The following is a 19,523-nucleotide window of genomic DNA, read 5'->3' on the forward strand; positions in this document are numbered from 1 at the left end:
AACCTAGACAAAAACGGAAATTTTAAAGCATTTCTAGAAAATGCTAAGAAGAGGGTAGAGACGGCAGTCAGAGTTTGGGAAGTTTGAGAGGGAATGTTATAATTGGAGACAATCTTGTGAAGCTCTGGATCATTGAAGGGCAACTCACAAGTTATGCACAGTAGATGAAGGATTTCAAGTTTTTAAAAAAGAGTACTATGAATTGTGCTCAGAAAGCTGCCAAAAGCCAGTGGAGCACCGGGGTAGCGAACTCTCACAGGATAAAGACTGACCCAAAGGTGGAGGTGGCAGGCTTGTACACGCTTCCCTAGATGCATCTGTCCACTTTAACTAGCTGCAGGTAAAATGGTAAAATCACACAGTAAGAGCAAAGAACACAGCCCTATGTAGACTTCTAGGTTAGAAGAGACCCAAGAACTGGGAGTGCTAGCCTGCTGCTGAGGCAACCTGACCTAAGAGGACCTTTATCTTAACATGTTAAAAGTACATACAGGATTTCTGTAAAAATCTGTCATCTTTCTAGTGGTTCCTTCTATATCCTTGAGAACAGCTGTGGATCTCTGCTTGCTTTTTACCATCTCCTGTATTTTCTCAATGAAATTAAAACATATTCAGAGACAAATACTTTAAGGCTTTTTATTTCCTAACATCTAAAAACACTTAAAACTGTGTGATGGAATAACTGACAGAAGCCAATCCCCCTGTTATAGAGGAAAGTTTGAACGGAGGCTGAGATTTTCACAAAGGTACTACATGAATGTCCTTGGGAGAAACAAAGGAATGGTGAGAGCAAGTGGTGGGTTCCCCCTCCCCTTTACTCTTTGAAAAGAATCAGATAGACAAGAAGCTATTTGCTGAGTGTCTCCGAGCCTTCTCAGTGCCAGCATTGCAGCAACAAGCAAGACCACAAATATCACAAGCATCACATGGCTTGGCTTTCTAGCACAGAGAATTATTGGCCTTTGGAGTGGACAGAGAAAGAGGCTGAATCACTGGCTAAGGGGTGGGGGAAGACACACATAAACTATACTCAGTCACTACCCAAGCAATTATTCTACAAGGATCTGTGATACACCTGTTATTGGAATCATATATCTTCTGCCTGCCCTAATCCATCACATCTCGAGCGATGATGCGGTGTATTGTGAACAATGATAGTCAACCTGTTTTAACTTGATAATGTGACTGTTTTTACTTCTATGTACTGTATTTTAAATTATTTTATTGTTACTATAGTGTTGTAACCTGCCCTGAGCCCACAGCATAAGTTGTGGCAAAAAAAGTGCAAGTCTGTGATCAGACAGGCAAAAAGGGAATATGAGGAGCATATTGCAAAGAACATAAAGAAAAACAATAAACAATTCTTTACATATATTAGAAGTAGGAAACCAGCTAGGGAGGCAGTGGGGCCCTTGGATGACCAAGGCGTAAAAGGATTACTAAAGGGTGATAGGGAAATGGCCGAGAAGCTGAATGCGTTCTTTGCTTCTGTCTTCACTGTGGAAGATAAGAAGTGCATGCCCACTCCGGATGCACTGACTTTGGGAGGGGTTTTGAAAGACCTGAGTCACATTGAGGTGACGAGAGAGGAGGTTATGCGACTGCTAGATAATTTAAAAACTGATAAATCACCGGGCCCAGATGGCATACATCCAAGAGTTCTGAAAGAACTCAAGTGTAAACTTGTAGATCTCCTCACAAAAATATGTAATCTGTCATTAAACTCTGCATCTGTTCCTGAGGACTGGAAGGTAGCTAATGTTGTCCCCATCTTTAAAAAAGGTTCCAGGGGAGATCCGGGAAATTACAGGCCAGTCAGCCTGACGTCAATACCGGGTAAGTTGGTGGAAACTATTATCAAAAATAAAATTAGTGGGCACATTGATGACCAAAAGCTGATGAGGAAAACTCAGCATGGGTTCTGTAAGGGAAGATCTCGTCTCACCAATCTGTTAGAGTTCTTTGAGGGAGTGAACAAACAAGTGGACAAGGGAGACCCGATAGATATTGTTTATCTTGACTTCCAGAAAGCTTTTGACAAAGTTCCTCATCAAAGGCTCCTAAGTAAGCTCAGTAGCTATGGGATAAAGGGCCAAGTCCTCTTGTGGATCGAAAACTGGCTAATTAATAGGAAACAGAGAGTGAGTATAAACGGGCACTTCTCACAGTGGAGGGTGGTGAGCAGTGGGGTGCCACAGGGGTCGGTATTGGGTCCAATGCTTTTTAACTTGTTTATTAATGATTTGGAATTGGGATTAAGCAGTGAAGTGGCTAAATTTGCAGATGACACAAAATTGTTCAGGGTGGTGAAAGCCAGAGAGGATTGTGAGGCACTCCAAAGGGATCTGTCGAGGCTAGAAGAGTGGGCATCCATGTGGCAAATGAGGTTCAATGTAGCCAAGTGCAAAGTAATGCACATTGGAACCAAAAATCCAAAATATAAATACAAGTTGATGGGGTCTGAACTGGCGGAGACTGACCAAGAGAGAGATCTTGGAGTCATGATAGATAACTCACTAAAAACGTCAGCACAGTGTGCGACTGCCATAAAAAAAGCTAATGCTATGCTAGGGGTTATTAGGAAAGGGATTGAAAACAAATCAGCCGGTATCATAATGCCTCTGTATAAATTGATGGTGAGGCCTCATTTGGAGTACTGTGTACAGTTCTGGTCACCACACCTTAAAAAAGATATCATAGCACTGGAAAAAGTACAGAGAAGGGCAACTAAAATGATTAAAGGGTTGGAACACTTTCCCTATGAGGAAAGATTGAGGCGCTTGGGGCTCTTTAGCCTGGAGAAAAGACGACTGAGGGGAGACATGATAGAGGTTTACAAGATAATGCACGGGTTAGAGAAGGTAGAGAAAGATGTGTTTTTCTCCCTTTCTCACAATACAAGAACTCGTGGGCACTCTATGAAATTATTGAGCAGTCGGGTTAGAACAGATAGAAGAAAATACTACTTTACACAAAGGGTGATAAACACATGGAATTCGTTGCCACAGGAGGTGGTGGCAGCTACAAGCATTGCCAGCTTCAAGAGGGGACTGGACAAATATATGGAGCAGAGGTCCATCAGTGGCTATTAGCCACAGGAGATAGATGGTATTCTCTTTGTGGGGAGGTGGTGCTCTGTTGTCTTGGTGCTGGAAGGAAGGCAGTGGGAGGGCTTCTGGTGTCCTGGCCTCACTGACAGTCCTTTAGATGGCACTGGATTTCTAGCCACTGTGTGTGACAGAATGTTGGACTGGATGGGCCACTGGCCTGATCCAACATGGCTTTGCTTATGTTCACTTGTGCGGAGGGCGGATAAAATTAAATTAAATTAAGGAATCCAAAGTATAGCTGTGTCAACCCCTGCCCTTTAATGAATCCAATCTCTTAGCCCTGAGAATTATGAAACTAATTAAAACTGGAATTAGTAATGCATGGAGCACTGTAACCATTTAAATGGTGTTTTTAAGAATTTGAAACTAAATGTTAAAAGCACTTACATGAGGGGCACCTGCCTGAAGAGTAAACACAGACATGAACACTTGTACATGCTCATTAGCTGAAGTAGAACTTGCAGTATATCAACACATCCCCATCTGTTTTCCAGACACCCAGCATGAATATTAACCGCAGCTAATTTCCTCTCTCCAAAGCAAACATGTCCTCGCTGGATATGAAGGGAGGGTGCACCACAGGCTGGTCACTATGGCAAAGAACCAACTGCTCTTACCCTCTTACCTGCGTGAACTATTATCAACTTTCTTTACTGTTAGTTTAAGAGTCCTTAACACAGCAGGCCAAGCAAGAAGAGACAGAAAAAAAATCAGACAGCAGCAAAAGAATGACAGACGCAGAAATGACACATTTAAGAATTAGAGGGGATGTTTGTGAAATTATAAAAATGCATTTTTAAAAACAAAAGAAAGACAATATAGATAACTTTAAAAAGCAGCACAAATTCGTTATTCAAATTATTACAGTTAGAAGCATGCAGAATTTCTACCACAAACCAATTTTATTTATAGTTTTTTTAAAAAAAAACTTGCTGATGAAAGCTAGCATACTTTATTTTGAATTGTGGTCACATACTCCTAGGATTGATGTAACCTCTTCCAATTTGGTAGCCTCTGCAATTGTTAAAATTATAATTTCTATATTTCCTCTTCCAAGTGATCAATTAGTGCATAGCATTCCTCAGATACTGCACCATTTATATTTAGTATGTGGGTAACATTTTGATTGTATACTCACCCTTCTTTAAGTAGTATAGGTTGCTCTATGCTCTTGTGATCTTTTCTTCCAGATGATGAAATCAGTTCTAAAAACTTGGAAAAGATAATGCATAAGTGTGAAATCAGGGGTTAACTCCCATGATTGTTACTTGATGGAATAACTGATAAAGAACGAAGGAAACGCAAAAGGGCTTTAAGATTTTTAACTAGTTTACTCACTATGAGAAGAAAAATAACACAGAAAGAATTACATACAAGTAATTCAAATCTAAAGTTCTATGTCCTGATTAAATGAGATAAAGGACTTTTGGTGGATGATATGGTGGGCCCCACATGTCTTTGATCCATAAATCATACCTGCAGCTCTGGCAAATTCACAAAGAAAAGCGCATGCAAATATAACTCTGCCCCTCCCCTGACTCCAGATATTTTAGATATTCTTTTGCTGCTGTCCAAACAATGGTTCTATATGTTGGTCAGGGAATATAAATGGAATGATTTTGTTTTAACCTGCCTTGGACCCTCATTACAACTCCTCCTTACCTTAAACTTTTACCTCAAGAGGGCTCTGGTCACAACCACTCTTGTTTTTACACAGTGTCTTGTTAGCTACCCTTTAGCATGCTTCATTTTCACTTTTTTTACGGGCAGCCAGCAAGTAGTGATCCACAAGTTGTAGATTCAAATCTCATCTGAGCTACAAACTCACAAGATGCAAGTCCAATCTGTAGCATGAGGATAATACTGGCCTACCTTACAAGGCTGCACTGACCTGGATGGCCCAGACTAGCTCGATCATGTCAGATCTTGGAAGCTAAGGGCCAGCATGGGTTAGTACTTGGATGTGTGATGTCAAGTTGCTTCTGACTTATGGCGATCCTATGAATGAAAGACATCCAAAATGCCCTATAATTAACAGCCCTACCCAGATTTTGTGAGCTGGAGGATGTGGCCACCATTATGGAGTCAAGTACTTGGATGGGAGACCACAAAAGAAAGACCAGGGTCCATATGCAGAGGCAGGCAACAGCAAACCACCTCTGTTAGTCTCTTGCCTTGAAAACCCCAGCAAGTATTGCCATAAGTCAGCTGCAACTTAACAGCACTTGACTAGGGTTGCCAGGTCCTCCTGCCCTCCAAGCAGGAGGCGGGAGACCTTGCACTTACCTTCCCCACTTTTTCCTCACGCGCACATTCCCTGCCCACACAATGACATCACTTCTGGGAAGTGACATCATTGTACAGGGCTGAATTGGGCCGCTATGCAGTGCGAGAGTGCTACCGTGCTCTGCAGTGGCTCATTCTGGCCTGATATGAGAGCACGCAGCACTGCCCAGGAGTGTGCCCCCGGGAGGCGTGTTTCTCCCCCGCTGGCCAGGTAAGCGAGGGCAGGGGGTAGGAGCAGGGGATCCCTCACCCCCAGCAGGGACTAGCAACCCTACTTTACACATTTTATCCTACAAGGCTACTGTTATGAATCTGGGCCTACATAGTGGCTCCAGGGAAACCTGTACTAGAGTGACTATAGGGCCTACATTTCCCAGGTCCCCTTTGGACCCTGTGACTGATTAACAGGGGATTTGGAGGGGGAAATTGCACCAATATGGATGTAGGGGGGTGGTGCTTGAGAAGAAGGGATAAAAGGCCTTGCCAAAGTGGAAGGGTGTTCACGCCTAGCGAGCAGAACTGAGGAGAGGCTGCTGCAGACGGAGGGATCCCTCATGCCATGCAAGTACACAAAACATTGCTATTACTTACATTTTTTACTGCATCTGCATATTTCTGCTCATTAAAGTTGTCATAAAATGTGGCCATATAAGATTCCTTGAAACTGGCCTGAAATGCAACCACCAGTAGATATTTATGCTGAAACATGACAACTTATACAGAAGGCCAGAATACTAAAGTCAGCAGAAAATTAAGACTTGCTCATTCATGAACACATATTTCTCAATGTTGAAAAGAAGCTAGAAGCTGTTTCCATGTAGATTAAATTGCAATGGTATTTACAATGGGTTCACATGCCAAGCCCACATATCAAGGTATTTCCTTTTAAAGGCTGGATACAGTTCAACTTCTATTTTCTCAAAAACAGCCATTCATTCTAAACTGACAATAAGTGCAAGAGGGTGGTAGAGGAGATGAAGGGTACAATCCACAAGCAAATTTATGACCAAATTCAAAACTAATTCTCATAATCAATCTGTGTGGGTGTGAGTGACCTTTTTCTCACCAAGGTTGTAGCTTTCTCATACCAATTGTACTTCTTTAGGGCTCCACCACATTAAGTACGCTAGTGTCCATTCTCTCATATAATCCACACACAATAAAAGCAAACTCCAGTCATGGCTGGCTACAGAAAGAGGTTATGCAAGCCTCTTCTCAGACATTCCTTTTACTAGTCCAGAGAATCAATGGATCATAGGTCATCTATCTAATTCTGAACCTGGCTCAAGAATGTGGATCAAAAACTCTACTTAATAAGGCTAGGGAAAGACAAGGGAATTCCTCCCCCCAGTTGTGCAGAGAAAAAAAAATCTTAATTAAAAAAAATAAAGGCAGGAAAACGAAAATTTTAAAAGTTGTATGCAGAGACCTTGGGAGATTACCTCATGAGACCTTGGTAGCCATGTCAGAGTGCCTACAAATCTATGGATGCTTAGATAACCCCAAATGTCTACCATGTTTCCAGAAACTGGAGATGAGTTGTTGATAAAAAGGAGAGTCAGCAGACGTGAGGGACAAGAAAGGGTAAAGCTAGAGTAGTGAGAGGGAGTAAAGAAAAATGAAGCAAAAGGGAGGAAATGGTGGGTGGAAGGATGGAAAGAAGAAGGGAAAGGGGAAAAACTGCAGGAGCTATGAGGTGAGGGTTGCCACTTCTGGCTTGGGAAACTCCTGGAGACTTGGGGGTAGTGCCTGAGGAGGGTGGAGTGTGGGGTAGGGATTGGAGGGTTCCTCAGTAGGGATGTGACACGATAAGAGTCCACCCTTAAGCTGCTATTTCCTCCAAGGGAACTGATCTTTATTGTCTGGGTATCAATTGTAATTCTGGGAGAACTCTAGGCACCATCTTTGAGGTTCGTAGTCTATTTGAGGGGGAGGAAAGGAGGGAAAGCAGAGAGAGTATGGGGAGAAGGATCTGATTTCCCCCCTGCATGTCTTCATGGGTCTCCTGCTTGTACTTTCCGAATATCTGAACCTGTAGCTTTGTGTTACATTTACATTTTTAAAGTGTACTATGCAGTTTAAAACCATTGTAAAAATAATTTTAAAGGAATTATGGCTTACTAATGTTTACTTTAACCCAGGTACTATTATCTTCCTTCCTCCTACTCAATGAAAAACAAATATTCTAAATGCCCTCTCACCAGTCCATGGATGTGAATTCTGAAGGCTATGGGACTCCCACAAGCAAAGGGCTAGATGTGATTTAGGAGGCATAGAAAGGACTTCAAAGTTCAAACATATTAGGGCTGAGGAGGGTTGGCTATAAATAAGCTTCATGGCTATAAATAAGCCATGAAGCTTATTAGGATCCTTGGGCTAGTCAGCCTAGCATACCTCACAGCATTGTTGTGAAAATATAGCAGAGAAGGAAGGAGCCACGTACACTGTACTGAACTCTTTGTAAAATATAATAGTTGTAACAAATGGCAGTAGAGCGCCTGTGTGCAGATGGCAGGGGGTGAGCTGTTAATCTACAGGGTCGCCTCAGGACACTGTTTACAGGGAGGGAAGGATTGTGCCTTATGCATTCAATGATTACACACAGTTCAAACTGTATGCAGCAAAAGAACCACTATTTTCCCAAAGAGTACCAGGAAAGGGAAAGAGAATTTAAAATTCTTACAGATTTAGATTTTGATAAGCTGCCTAGCGTTTGTATAGTCTTGGATATAAGCGTCAACGTTCTTGAGGTCTGTGGATCCTAAAAAAAGAGAGAAAAGGACCATTGTAAAATAGCTAGGATATAGGCAGGTATGGGCACAGGGCTCTAACTATGATTTCCCCCCCGGATGTTCCACTTGCAGCTGGAGGGGTGCACAGTGAGTGATATGAGGACAGGGCATGCAGGCACCTGCATCCACTCTTATTCTCCAGCTTTTCCAGCTCCCTTGCAGAAGCAGATTACAGTCTGTGCCATTTGCTAACTTAATGCTTTACACCTCAGAGCAATATCTAAGGAAATTTATTTTAATTAATAAATAACTTTTTAAATAAATAAATAACCCCCTCTGTGGTTCTCACCACTTTTTTCATCCTTGCTGCCTCTGATTTTCAGCACCATCTCCCTTCTTCTTGCCTATACTCTCAAGATAGATCTCTTCTACCTTTCAACCCATGCATCCACCTCACATTAACACATGGCAAAATCATGTGCAAGGCTCAAAGATGTCTTTAAAAACAAAATACGGCTCACACTAGCTAAATAGTTGCTGCCTATTGACTGAGAACACTTCAATAGGCAGGAACACATTTACCTATGAATTACTGCCCCACAGACTACAGCAGTAGTACTCCCTCTACAGCTTGTTCACATTTACCATCGATCAAAAGAGCCACATTTACTCCCATCTCTGGCATGAGTTCTGCACCTCAGGAATGCTCGCAAGTTACCTCTTCTTCTGGCAAAAACTGTTTCAATGTGAACTATAAGCTTCAGTGGGTCAGGGCCTTGCCTGCTCACCTGCCCCGTGTTTCAGGAGCAATACTGAGAAGAGCCACAGGAGGCATATCAAAGAGCCACATGTGGCTACCCAGTTAGTATTGCTGGACTAAGGCCAAAAGAGTGGATGAGAGGAAATGAGGAGTGACAAGGCCCAGAACTACAAGGAGACAAAATCACAGCCATATGCAGATATGAATACTTTTGTATTAGGCAGAAGAAGACTTACTGGATGATGTGGTGTAAGGTGGAAGAGGTTTGGAGAAAGAATTGCAGGAGCAAAGAATCTCAGGAAAATAAAACTGCTTACAGCTGTGTACCTAACATCTAGGTCACCTGCAAATCAAAAAGAGAACAACAAGCCACCAATCATAAATTCCACTCTTAAAAAAAATCAAAGCAACAGTGAAAAAGAAGAATGGGTCAGTGCTTTCATGCAGGCTCCAGTGAGTTCATGAGGTTTCCAGTGCACAGCAAACACACACACAACACTTCACAAATAAAAGAGCCACCTTGCAGAGCTCACAATTATGCTGTGCCCAAATGAGCTACTAGTTCTGCTACTTCTGTAGACATCTAACTGCTGAGAATGTAATTGTTCAGTGACGAGGTTAAGTAACTACAATTGCTCAGCAACAGACTTATTCCAAATCAGGTTCTGGAACCAAATCCTGGTAAGCCCTGGACAAATTAAGCCTGAATTTAATTCTCTTTTCAAACTCCACATCCCTGTGCCTTCTATACTTCCTTCGAGTTTCTATGAAATTCAAAGAAAATATCCATGCAGGTTGGTGGGGTGCAGTGATGAAGGAGGCAGGAAGGGCAATTTTGCTCCTTCCCCCTCTTTACTTCAGTCCAATGACCTGCATAGCTATTGTTCATGTGGTTCTTATCAACTTTCCTGCAACAGGCGCTGCTGGGGGCAGGAGAAAGCTGGGAATACTTGTGATGAATCCCTTCCACTGATGGATCACTGGATCCAATCCATAGAGCACACTGTTAACCTCCTTTCAAATTAAAGAGGCTCATTCTGTTTTCTTCCGATTTCACTCATAAATTCCAAAGTCTGTGGTCATACAGGTACTAGATGGAAGATTATCTGCTGAGGAAAAATCAGCATGGCTTCTGCAATGAGAAGTCTTGCCTCATCAACCTCTTGGTGCTCTCTGAGCAGGTTAAGAAGTATGTGGATAAGGGTGATCCAGTAGACATCATATACCTGGACTCCCAAAAGACTTTAGACAAGGACAAGACAGCTCATCAAATACTCCTGAATAAGGTTAGCAGTCATGGGATAACAGTACGGGTGCTTTTATGGGTTAAATTGGGTGAGTAGGCAACAATATGGCAAATGAAGTTCAATGTGCATAATTATGAAGTGATGCATACTGGTACAAATAACTCTAAGGCCTTTTCACACTTACAGTTTAAACTGCCATGTAATGATTTTAAGTGTGTGTGTGTCTTTAAATACTTGGTGTGGTACAGATGAAGTATGGAGGTGAAAGAGAGGGATGAGTGAGTGATATGATAGGTTGATGACTGATGAGTGTGTGGGTGGAGTGAATGCATTTTTAGACTGAGAGTGGAGGAAAACAGATTCAGTCAGGGCAAGAGATAGGCACGCTGTGTGCAGCCTTAGCATGTTTAAGCATTTCTGAGAAAAATATTGAGTCAGAAGAAAGCAGGCAAGCTGTGTGCAGCCTGAGCTTGTGTATGTTGTCTGAGAGAAATATAGTAACATAATAATAATATTTGATTTATATACCGCCCTTCAGGACAACTTAATGCCCACTCAGAGCACTTTACAAAATATGCGATTATTATCCCCACAACAAAACACCCTGTGAGGTGGGTGGGGCTGAGAGAGCTCCTAGAAGCTGTGACTGACCCAAGGTCACCCAGCTGGCTTCAGGTGGAGGAGTGGGGAATCAAACCCGGCTCTCCAGATTAGAGTCCTGTGCTCTTAATCACTACACCAAACCTGTGTCATAACCTGAACTGTGTGTTTATGAAAGAACATTCAATCAGGAAAAGCAGGCAAACTGTGCGCGTGCCTGAGAAAAGGTCTTACTTGTAATTGAGAAAGAAATTAATATCAAAAGCAGACAATCAGTGTGTGAAACCTAAGAAAAGAGCTGTATGTCTGTGTCTATGAAAAGAAACTTTAACAACCAATAACACTCTTGGAAACCATCAAGCTTAAGAAATAATATGAAACCAATAACGATTCTTATAAAAATAAAAGTTTATTTTGTTTTTTAATATCCCAGAGTATCTGTCATTCCTATATCCCATTCCTATCCTCAGGGCCACATAGTACCATGAAAAGCCTGACCCTTGGGCACATTACTAAAGGGGAAATATAAATAAAATATCTTGGAATATAATATTCCTGGTGGCAACATCTAGAGGGTGTAAGAGAAAGATTAAAGGAAAAATCTACCCAAGAGAAAGAAAGGGGTCGTAATTCACCATTTATGAGCATTTGCTGCAATTGCAATGGCTTCGGCATGGCACACATTCCCCACTGTCCAAGGCAGTTTTGGTTTGGTGTCTCGTTTTTCATTTTAGATGGGTTTTGAAGCCTCAGTGCATTTTTGGGCTTTCGGGGCTTTGCAATTCACGTTACTTTTTTAAAAAAAACTTTGAGCAAGCATAGTAATGTTGCAATGTTGGAACCCATTCCCCTGCTGTATTTGCTGACTGGGCTGTCCCTTGCCCATTGGGGAGGCAATTGGTGGCAGAGTTCTGGGGGGAAACACGCACTTTTGTGTTGGTTTCACTCTCATTTATTTTTTAAAAGTCAAGGGTTTAAAGGAAGGGGTTTAAATGTTGCTGCTCTGGCAGCTTTCCTGTTTTGCAAAACTCTTGCGGTTTTTTTGGCATTAGCAGAAGACACCAGAAGGGAGGGAAAGCAGCCATTTAACCCTTTCCTGGCTTTTAAAGCCAGGAGAAATGAGCAGCAACGTTACAGCACAGCAGAGTTACAACTCATTCCTGGCTTTGGGGGAAAAAAAGTGTGCGCGCATATCCTCGAGAGTGGAAGGGAAAAGCTGCCATTTAACCCTTTCCTGCCTTTTAAAGCCAGCAGGGAATAAGCAGCAACATTAGGAATCATTCCTGGCTTTGGGAAAAAAAATAAAGAGTACCTGGCATACCTGGGAGGAAGGAAGTCAACGGAGAAGCAGCCTTATGACCCTTACCTTGCTTTACTGATAAAAATGGCAGCAAAGGAGTTCAGAGAGCTGAGGAGCGTGGGAATGATTAATTCCGCACAGACCAATCAGCTCCCAGGGAAAAGGAGAGGGAGGAGAAGAAGAGGAAAATAGAGTTCGCACTGACATTAATCAGGCCAGACACAACTTGGCAGTGGCTTTAAAATAAAATTGCGTTATGTCCACAGGGGGAGAAATCGGGGATACCTCAGACAAACATCGATACTGCGTCCCATGACTACTTTGCAAGTGTGATACTCCTGCAAACATGGGAAGCAGAATACATACTGAAACGCTTTAAAGTCCTAGTGCGAAAAGGACTTAATTTTAAATATATGCTGATGGGCTCAGAACTGGCTGGGACTGACACTGAAAGAGATCTTCTTGTAATGGGAAGCTTGATGAAAAAGTTGACCCAACGTGCAGCAGCAGTGAAAAAAGTGAACGCTGTGCTGGGAATTATTAAGAAAGGGATTGGAAATAAAACAGATGATATTGTAATGCCCTGGTTCAAAGCTATGATGTAACTTCATTTTGAATATTGCGTGCACTTCTGGTCACCGTATCTCAAAAAGGATACTGGTGAGCTGGAAAAAGTGCACAGGAGGGCAACCATGACAGTCAGGGGTTTGGAACACCTTTTCTATGAGGAAAAGCTGGAGTGTCTGGGCTTTTCCAATGCAGAAAAAAGACAGGTAAGGGAAGACATGAGAGAGGTTTATACAATTATGCATGGCGGGGGAGAAAATGGATAGAGGGAGCTTTTTCTTCATCTCCCATACTAGAACTTGGGGGCACCCAATGAAATTGTGGGGAAATAGGTTCAGGACAGACAAAAGGAAATACTTCTTTACCCAACTAGCAATTAAATTGTGGAATTCACTGCCATTGGAGGTAGTGGCTGTCACAAGAACAGACATATTTAAAAGGAGGTTAAAGAGGTTCAGGGAGGAGAAGCCCATCAGTGGCCACTAGCCACCGTAACTGAAAGGAGCCTCCATCTACAGAAGCAACAAATTTCTGTCCCATACTAAGAAGCAGCAGCAGGGGAGAGCCTTGGTCTCCACGCTCTGTTTGTGTGGCCCTCCAGGGCAACTGGTTGGCTGCTGTGTGAGATGGTATATAGATCACTGGTCTGATGCAGTAGGCTATTCTTATGTTCTTTAGGCATAGGAGCTTAGTGATTGACAAGAGATGCACATTTGGGCCTTGATGTTATCCGTTATCCAATTTTATGAATGTTGAGTTTTTGAACAAAATAGGCATCTAGGATGTCAAAGCTTGGCAAATGCCTCACTGTTTGGTGTAATGGTTAAGAGTGGCAGGACTCTAATCTGAAGAACTGGGTGTGATTCCCCATTGCTCTGCTTGAAGCCAGCTGGGTGACCTTGGGTCAGTCACAGCTCTCTCAGGCCCACCCACCTCACAGGGTGATTGTCATGAGGATAATAACACACTTTGAAAACTGCTCTGAGTATGGCATTAAATTGTCCTAAAGGGCAGTATATAAATCGAATGTTGTTACCACCACCACCACCACCACCACCACCACTACTACTACTACTACTACTACTACAGTGGTATCCACATAATGCAAGGCAGATCAGAAACAGAAGACAAGTAACACAGATGCATGTGCATGTACAGCAAAAATCACAATGAAATATTTTAGTGACAACAATTGCAAAGCATTATATGGACAGACAGTTTTAAAAATTTCACTTTACATAATACGCACCTTGGAAACGTTTTGCAGCTGACTCCCTCAGAGAAAAAAAGATATCACACATCACTGTAGGACAGCTAACCCCAGATTTTGTAATGACTGTGAAAATCCGGTCTACATATTGCCTAAGATTTTCCTAAGGGGAACAAAAAGATATACAGTTAAAACAATTGTGCTGAAGTAATGCCAGGCATTTAAAGCAAAGACTAATATTTTCATAGCTCAATACATTAATCTAGAGTATTTGGTCCAGATGCCAGTTCATATTTTAGTGGCTTTTTAATTATTTCTAGCAGGGGTATTTTGAGACACCAGCATCACTAAAAATATTAAAAGTAGTTCCAAATGAAATGAAGTTCCAAAGACCTAGGGGTGCTTTATGCTGGTGGTGTGCAATGCTGCGGCCTAGCTGGGGCTATTTCCTTCTTCCATCCCTGCTTCTGCTTCCTGGTGTGGGGAGCAGCTGGTGCAATGGCCTTTTAAACTTCAAAGAGATATTATTTTCAATGGGCAGTAGACCACACCTTCAAACCTCATAGTCGAGGTCTACCTGTCCATTATTTAGACCACCCCACCCCTGTCCATAGTGTATTGGATCTTTCAAATTTCAAAGGGCTCTAGAATTTAGAGGCTAGGTATTGCCATTGAACATAATGGCAGTTTAAAGGGCTGATGTGATGTGGACCAGTTTTTTTGGGGGGGGGAACACTCTCTCTCTCTCTCTCTCTCTCTCTCTCTCTCTCTCTCTCTCTCCTTCCTCTCTTGCTAATCCTAGTGCCTGAAAAGTAACGGAGAAGGCCACAGCTGGGCAGGTTGCCACTGTGGGCAATGAAAAATAATAGGCTGTAGATCTCACCAGATGGTGTGTGGCACATGGATCCTTTAAACTTTAAAGGGCCATCTTTTTTTGAAGAGGGTATACCTGGCCCCCCAGAGTTTAAAGGGCTGACATGCCATGCACCACCAGTGGGCCAGGATGTGCTTCCTGGCTTTCCCTCCCTTCTCACATTGCTGCATCTGGCGTGGAGAGGCGTTTCAAAAATTATTGTTATAATCTTCTTTTGTAAGTTCAGAACGGGCTTGATCATTTTCACTGAATGATAATATTCCCAATATTTAATGAAAATGATAATCATGCCTTCCTGACTTTACAATATGGAACTAAAACCATTTTTGAAATGCACATCCCTGGTTAGGAAGATTCAAAATTTTGGATATTTTAAGGAGGGGATCTGCTGTTCATAGAAACAAATTTTTAAAGGAATCTTATTGGATGTCACAAGAGGGCAGCTAAAATAGCTTTCTGGATCATGGCTGTCAGGAAGTAGTAAAAATGAGTTCTTTTAAAAACCCACTTTGCTACCTTTTATGCAAGTTTCTACATGGACATTTCAGACAATTATTCTTTGGAAAATTTGGCCAATGCTTTGACAGAGTTTTAATTTTAAAAGACTGTCAAACTTTTTCTTCCTTGCTCAATTTACATTATACTTCTACAGGATTACTATGCTGAACAATAAAACAAAAAGATTAAGATTTGTCAGCTGTTCCAATATTACTCAAATTCCTGATTCTGACTGTATTTTAAAAGCGAACAGCAAGCAAGTTTTCATCCAAGTGGAGGATAACTCATTTTTCCAGCAAAGTGTCTTCTGAAGAATCACAGCTTTGCCTTTGCAATACTGGACTGCCTTACACTGCCTCCTTTCTTCTATCATCCCTAACCCTAATCTTCTCCTCTTCCACCCCAGGATGTGCTATGCGTCTTGCTCATGGTGCATATGTACTGGATATTGATTGCAAGCCACTACTGAATTAAAGCATCTGTAAACATACATCCAAGCTAGGATACCTTCACATATTACCAAATTCCTACAAAAAAGCACTCATGTAGGAATTTACATAAACCCCAATTGTATTAATGCTATGTGCAACTGTCCTGTTTTTGGCAAACACTTCATGTACAAGGAAGCCAGAGCAAATCACAGCTTTTAAGTGTGTACAGGTTGCAAAATATCCATGTACAATTGTCAGACATCTCAATCTACATGTTAATTCCTTTCATGGAAAAAATCTGGTAACATGTAACCTGCATCAGCCTGCAAATATTTACCCTTACTACATATGAGAAATTGGTATGAATGCTGTAGCACAGTGGTTAAGTGGTTCGGCTGTGAATCAGCACTCTACTGGTTCAAATCCCACTATTGCCCTGAGCTCAGTAGGTGGCCTTGAGTAAGCCACTCCTCTCAGCCCCAGCTCCCCAGCTGTATTGTGGGGATAATAATAATATTAACTTGTTCACCGCTCTGGGTGAGGCACCAATCTGTCTAGAAGAGCAATATATAAATACAGTGATGATGATGATGAATGTCATCTTACGGATGGCAGTTCAGTGTTACACAGACATGAAAAAGAGCATCCAATATCATTACCTGTTACTGAACCCAGCCCACAATTTAAAGCTACATTAACATCAAATAGTGGTAACTGGAGATGGAAAGCCAGTGTGCTGTAGTGGTTAAAGTGTTGGACTAGAATCTGGGAGATGCAGGTTCAAACCCCTGCTCTGTCATGGAAGCTTGCTGGGTGATGTTGGACCACTCACACACTTTCAGCCCAACCTACCTCACAGTGTTGTTCTGAGGATAAATACGGATGAGACAAAAATTATATAAGTCGCTTTGGGTCCCCACTGAGGGGAAAGATGGGGCATAAATGAAGTAAATAAATCAGGAGCTAGAAAAGTGGTTTTCAGTCAAAAAACGAACTGCCTACCTACCCTGTTAGTTTCCAAGTTTTCAGCATCTTTCAACTTCACAGGATCAATTTCACAAGGTTTATGCACTTGGCAGATCTAAAATAATAATAAGAAAATAATTCTAATTGGTATGCTGGATCAACTTTAGGTGTGAGTTTTTGGATTTAATTTCTTATGCGAGGAATTTGGAGTCAGATCTTTGCATTAAATTGACCAAGTCTCATTCGCTTTTGGCAAGATCTCATGAGTTTTCTCAGCTGCAGTGAAGATGTAGCATTGATACCCTACAAGCATGATCTTCGCATCAGGAACAAGCTTCAGGAACGTCTGTCTGCTCCCTCTCCCTCCATATCCTGTGCAAATCCTCTCTCTCTTCTCTTGTCAGCTTTAACTGCAGTTTCATAATGCAAATGCACTAACCTCTTAACTAGAGTTTGCAAACCACTTTAAATACTGGTTAAGAAGGGAACTCTGATCAGCATTACACATGATTAGCATCCCTTAAAGTTTTGACACGAAACAATGGTTAAGGCAGACAAGGGAAAGCAAGGGGGCAATTCAGGCTGGAGACGAGATGTGTATGAATTGCCCCCTCCTTTTCGTTGTCTTTGCATATTTCCAAGACAGGATCCCAATTGCAAGCCAGGCTTTGCAGGGACCCAAACATTACATTGGCACAGGTTCTCAAAGAAAAATCCCAAAATTTCTACCGTGTTTATTTATTTTTCTTTAGGCCCCTAGTGAACATTTAAGGAAACATTCTTTTTCTATCACCACTTTTGTTTTATAAAAGGAGAATAAAAGAATATCATTGCAGAACCATTTTTATACATATACATAACGTATAGATTCTTAGCGAGCTATGGCATGAGTTAGGAAAGCACTGATCAGTTTAAGGAAATGTGTAGTCTGCTTATTTGTGACACTGGCAAATGGGATAGGGTAACTGCATGTCAGAGATAATAAAACATTTCCACATTTGAAGCAAGAAGTACACAAACCATCTAAAAACAATCAAACATTTCACTTTGTTGGTTGTTTCTTTCATATGTTTGTATGTCTTCAAATGCTTTCCCAATGAAACCACTTGCTATTATAATATAAGACTTAGGTTTGCCTGCAACTTGAAAACATTTAATTTCAGGTTAATGCTTTGGAATTCAAATGACACGACTGACTTGCTGGATAAGCAACCTCCCACCCTCTTGATGCATTAGCCCATATGTTAAACAGCCTTAAAACAACAAGGAATTTTACACTCTGCTCTTTAAAAAAAGACTTCAGGTTTATAAATGGTTTACAGGTCTTCATACCTCATCAATAATTGGCTTTAGAGTAACCTGAAGGTAATGCATCCCTGCTAGTTTCATGGTTTCATCAATGCACTTGGAAGTTAATGAGTTTCCTCTGAAAATTGTGTTTGGATCTCTGGAAGCAAAAAGAGTTTCTCCATCATTTAGCCTTCTAAACCACTAGTACTATTAACACAATGAAATAAACAAAGAACATGGAGCAGAGGAGCGCACCCCTTGCACCTCCCTTAGCTAAAGGCATTCTTCACTTTTGGGGGATTGTACTTCAAGCAGTTACGAACTTCAGCTGTCACAAAACAAGGAAGGTTCCACAGATTGTTCCGAGCAAGTTCAGCCATTGGCTCCCACATTAAAAAAAAAGAAAAAAAGAACCGTGATGCAGGTGTCATGTACAAGTCTATGGGTTGGATCCAATTAATCACAAACAGAACACAGAACTGACCCCTCCCCTTTTTCTCTTCCCTCTGTAGCTCTTATTGCCCCCTGGAGAAGCTGCACCAGAGGGAGGGGCACAGAGTGGAATTCAGATAAGGGGGCGGCCATACAAGGGTGACTGAATGAAACACCACCTTGCACGAGTTCTTCCATGACTAGAACAACAGCTTGTGCAAGAATGGTGGAGGTGGATTTCTCCATATTTCCCTTTTGGCTGCAATATCAATGCCACATCAGACTTTGTTCCTGACAGTTCCCCAATCCCCAAACCACAGGAGAAGCTTGGGAAGTGACTCAGGAGACTACAGCGGAAGAGGAAGAGAAACAAGAATACTTCTGATTAAGAGTCTTCCAGGAAACTCCTATTTGTTGTTGTTTTTGTAAAGGGATTCGTGGTTTGGAGGCAGGAACTGGTAGAGGAGGAAAGGAAGGAATAATGCATTGACAAATATGGAACAGGATGCAAATGTCAGAGTAGAAGAAATTACAGGAAGGCATGCAATACGATTCCATTTAAAAAAAAAACCCCATGAATTAGAGGCCACTCTTGAAGTCTTGCACCTGATTTTTTTTTCAAAAGAACATCTTGTTTATGTTCATTCTGGTTAGTGCAACTGTTGTTAGATGCGATTGTTAGCGCTTGCACTTGCATCTATGCAATAAAAAATAAGTGCTTCAAAATAATGAAAACATTGGGTCTTAAAATAAGGCCATCTTGAGGTTCAACACCTTCAACTACAAGGAAGTTCAACAGATTTCAAAGTCCCATTGCTTTCATTCCACTGAGGAAGTTACTTTCAAGGAAGCTATATTGAGCCACAGGGGAAAGCAAGGTACAAATGTTTTAATAAAGAGAAAAAAGTTGCCACAGAGCAAACACGAACTCCTTTCACAAACATTGGTCTTTAAGGCTTTTAAAATGGGCAACAGTATTCTTCATTTTTTCCGTTCAAAACTGTCACAGTTTTGCAGTCCCATTTCTGCTTGTACGCTGCATTGACTCTCTCTGATTGCTACCTTCCCAGGCCACATGCTGCTGAATCACTGTTAGCCACTAACTTCCTATACAGCAAATATTCTGCTATGGAACCGTTATGAAAATGAATGCTGGGAAACCAAGACCAATTTTTATTTCCTCTAAACTGGTAATCCTAAAACTACTGCTTGCTAGATGG

General features: G+C 41.7%; 1 protein-coding gene across 1 annotated transcript in view; it reads right to left on the minus strand.

Annotated features, from left to right (window-relative positions):
- Positions 1–19,523, minus strand: part of RASA3 (RAS p21 protein activator 3) — a 187,561-nt gene that overhangs the window by 13,805 nt on the left and 154,233 nt on the right. The window contains exons 12-18 of the mRNA XM_054974731.1: positions 17,914–18,028; positions 16,622–16,696; positions 13,852–13,975; positions 9,125–9,231; positions 8,080–8,157; positions 5,988–6,065; positions 4,249–4,322 (exon numbers count right to left, since the gene is read on the minus strand). Coding sequence (XP_054830706.1) covers positions 4,249–4,322; positions 5,988–6,065; positions 8,080–8,157; positions 9,125–9,231; positions 13,852–13,975; positions 16,622–16,696; positions 17,914–18,028 — 651 coding nt within the window. The remainder of the gene's footprint in view (positions 1–4,248; positions 4,323–5,987; positions 6,066–8,079; positions 8,158–9,124; positions 9,232–13,851; positions 13,976–16,621; positions 16,697–17,913; positions 18,029–19,523) is intronic.

The sequence above is a fragment of the Eublepharis macularius genome, chromosome 3, assembly GCF_028583425.1.
Source record: "Eublepharis macularius isolate TG4126 chromosome 3, MPM_Emac_v1.0, whole genome shotgun sequence".
In the NCBI taxonomy this organism is placed as follows: Eukaryota; Metazoa; Chordata; class Lepidosauria; order Squamata; family Eublepharidae; genus Eublepharis; species Eublepharis macularius.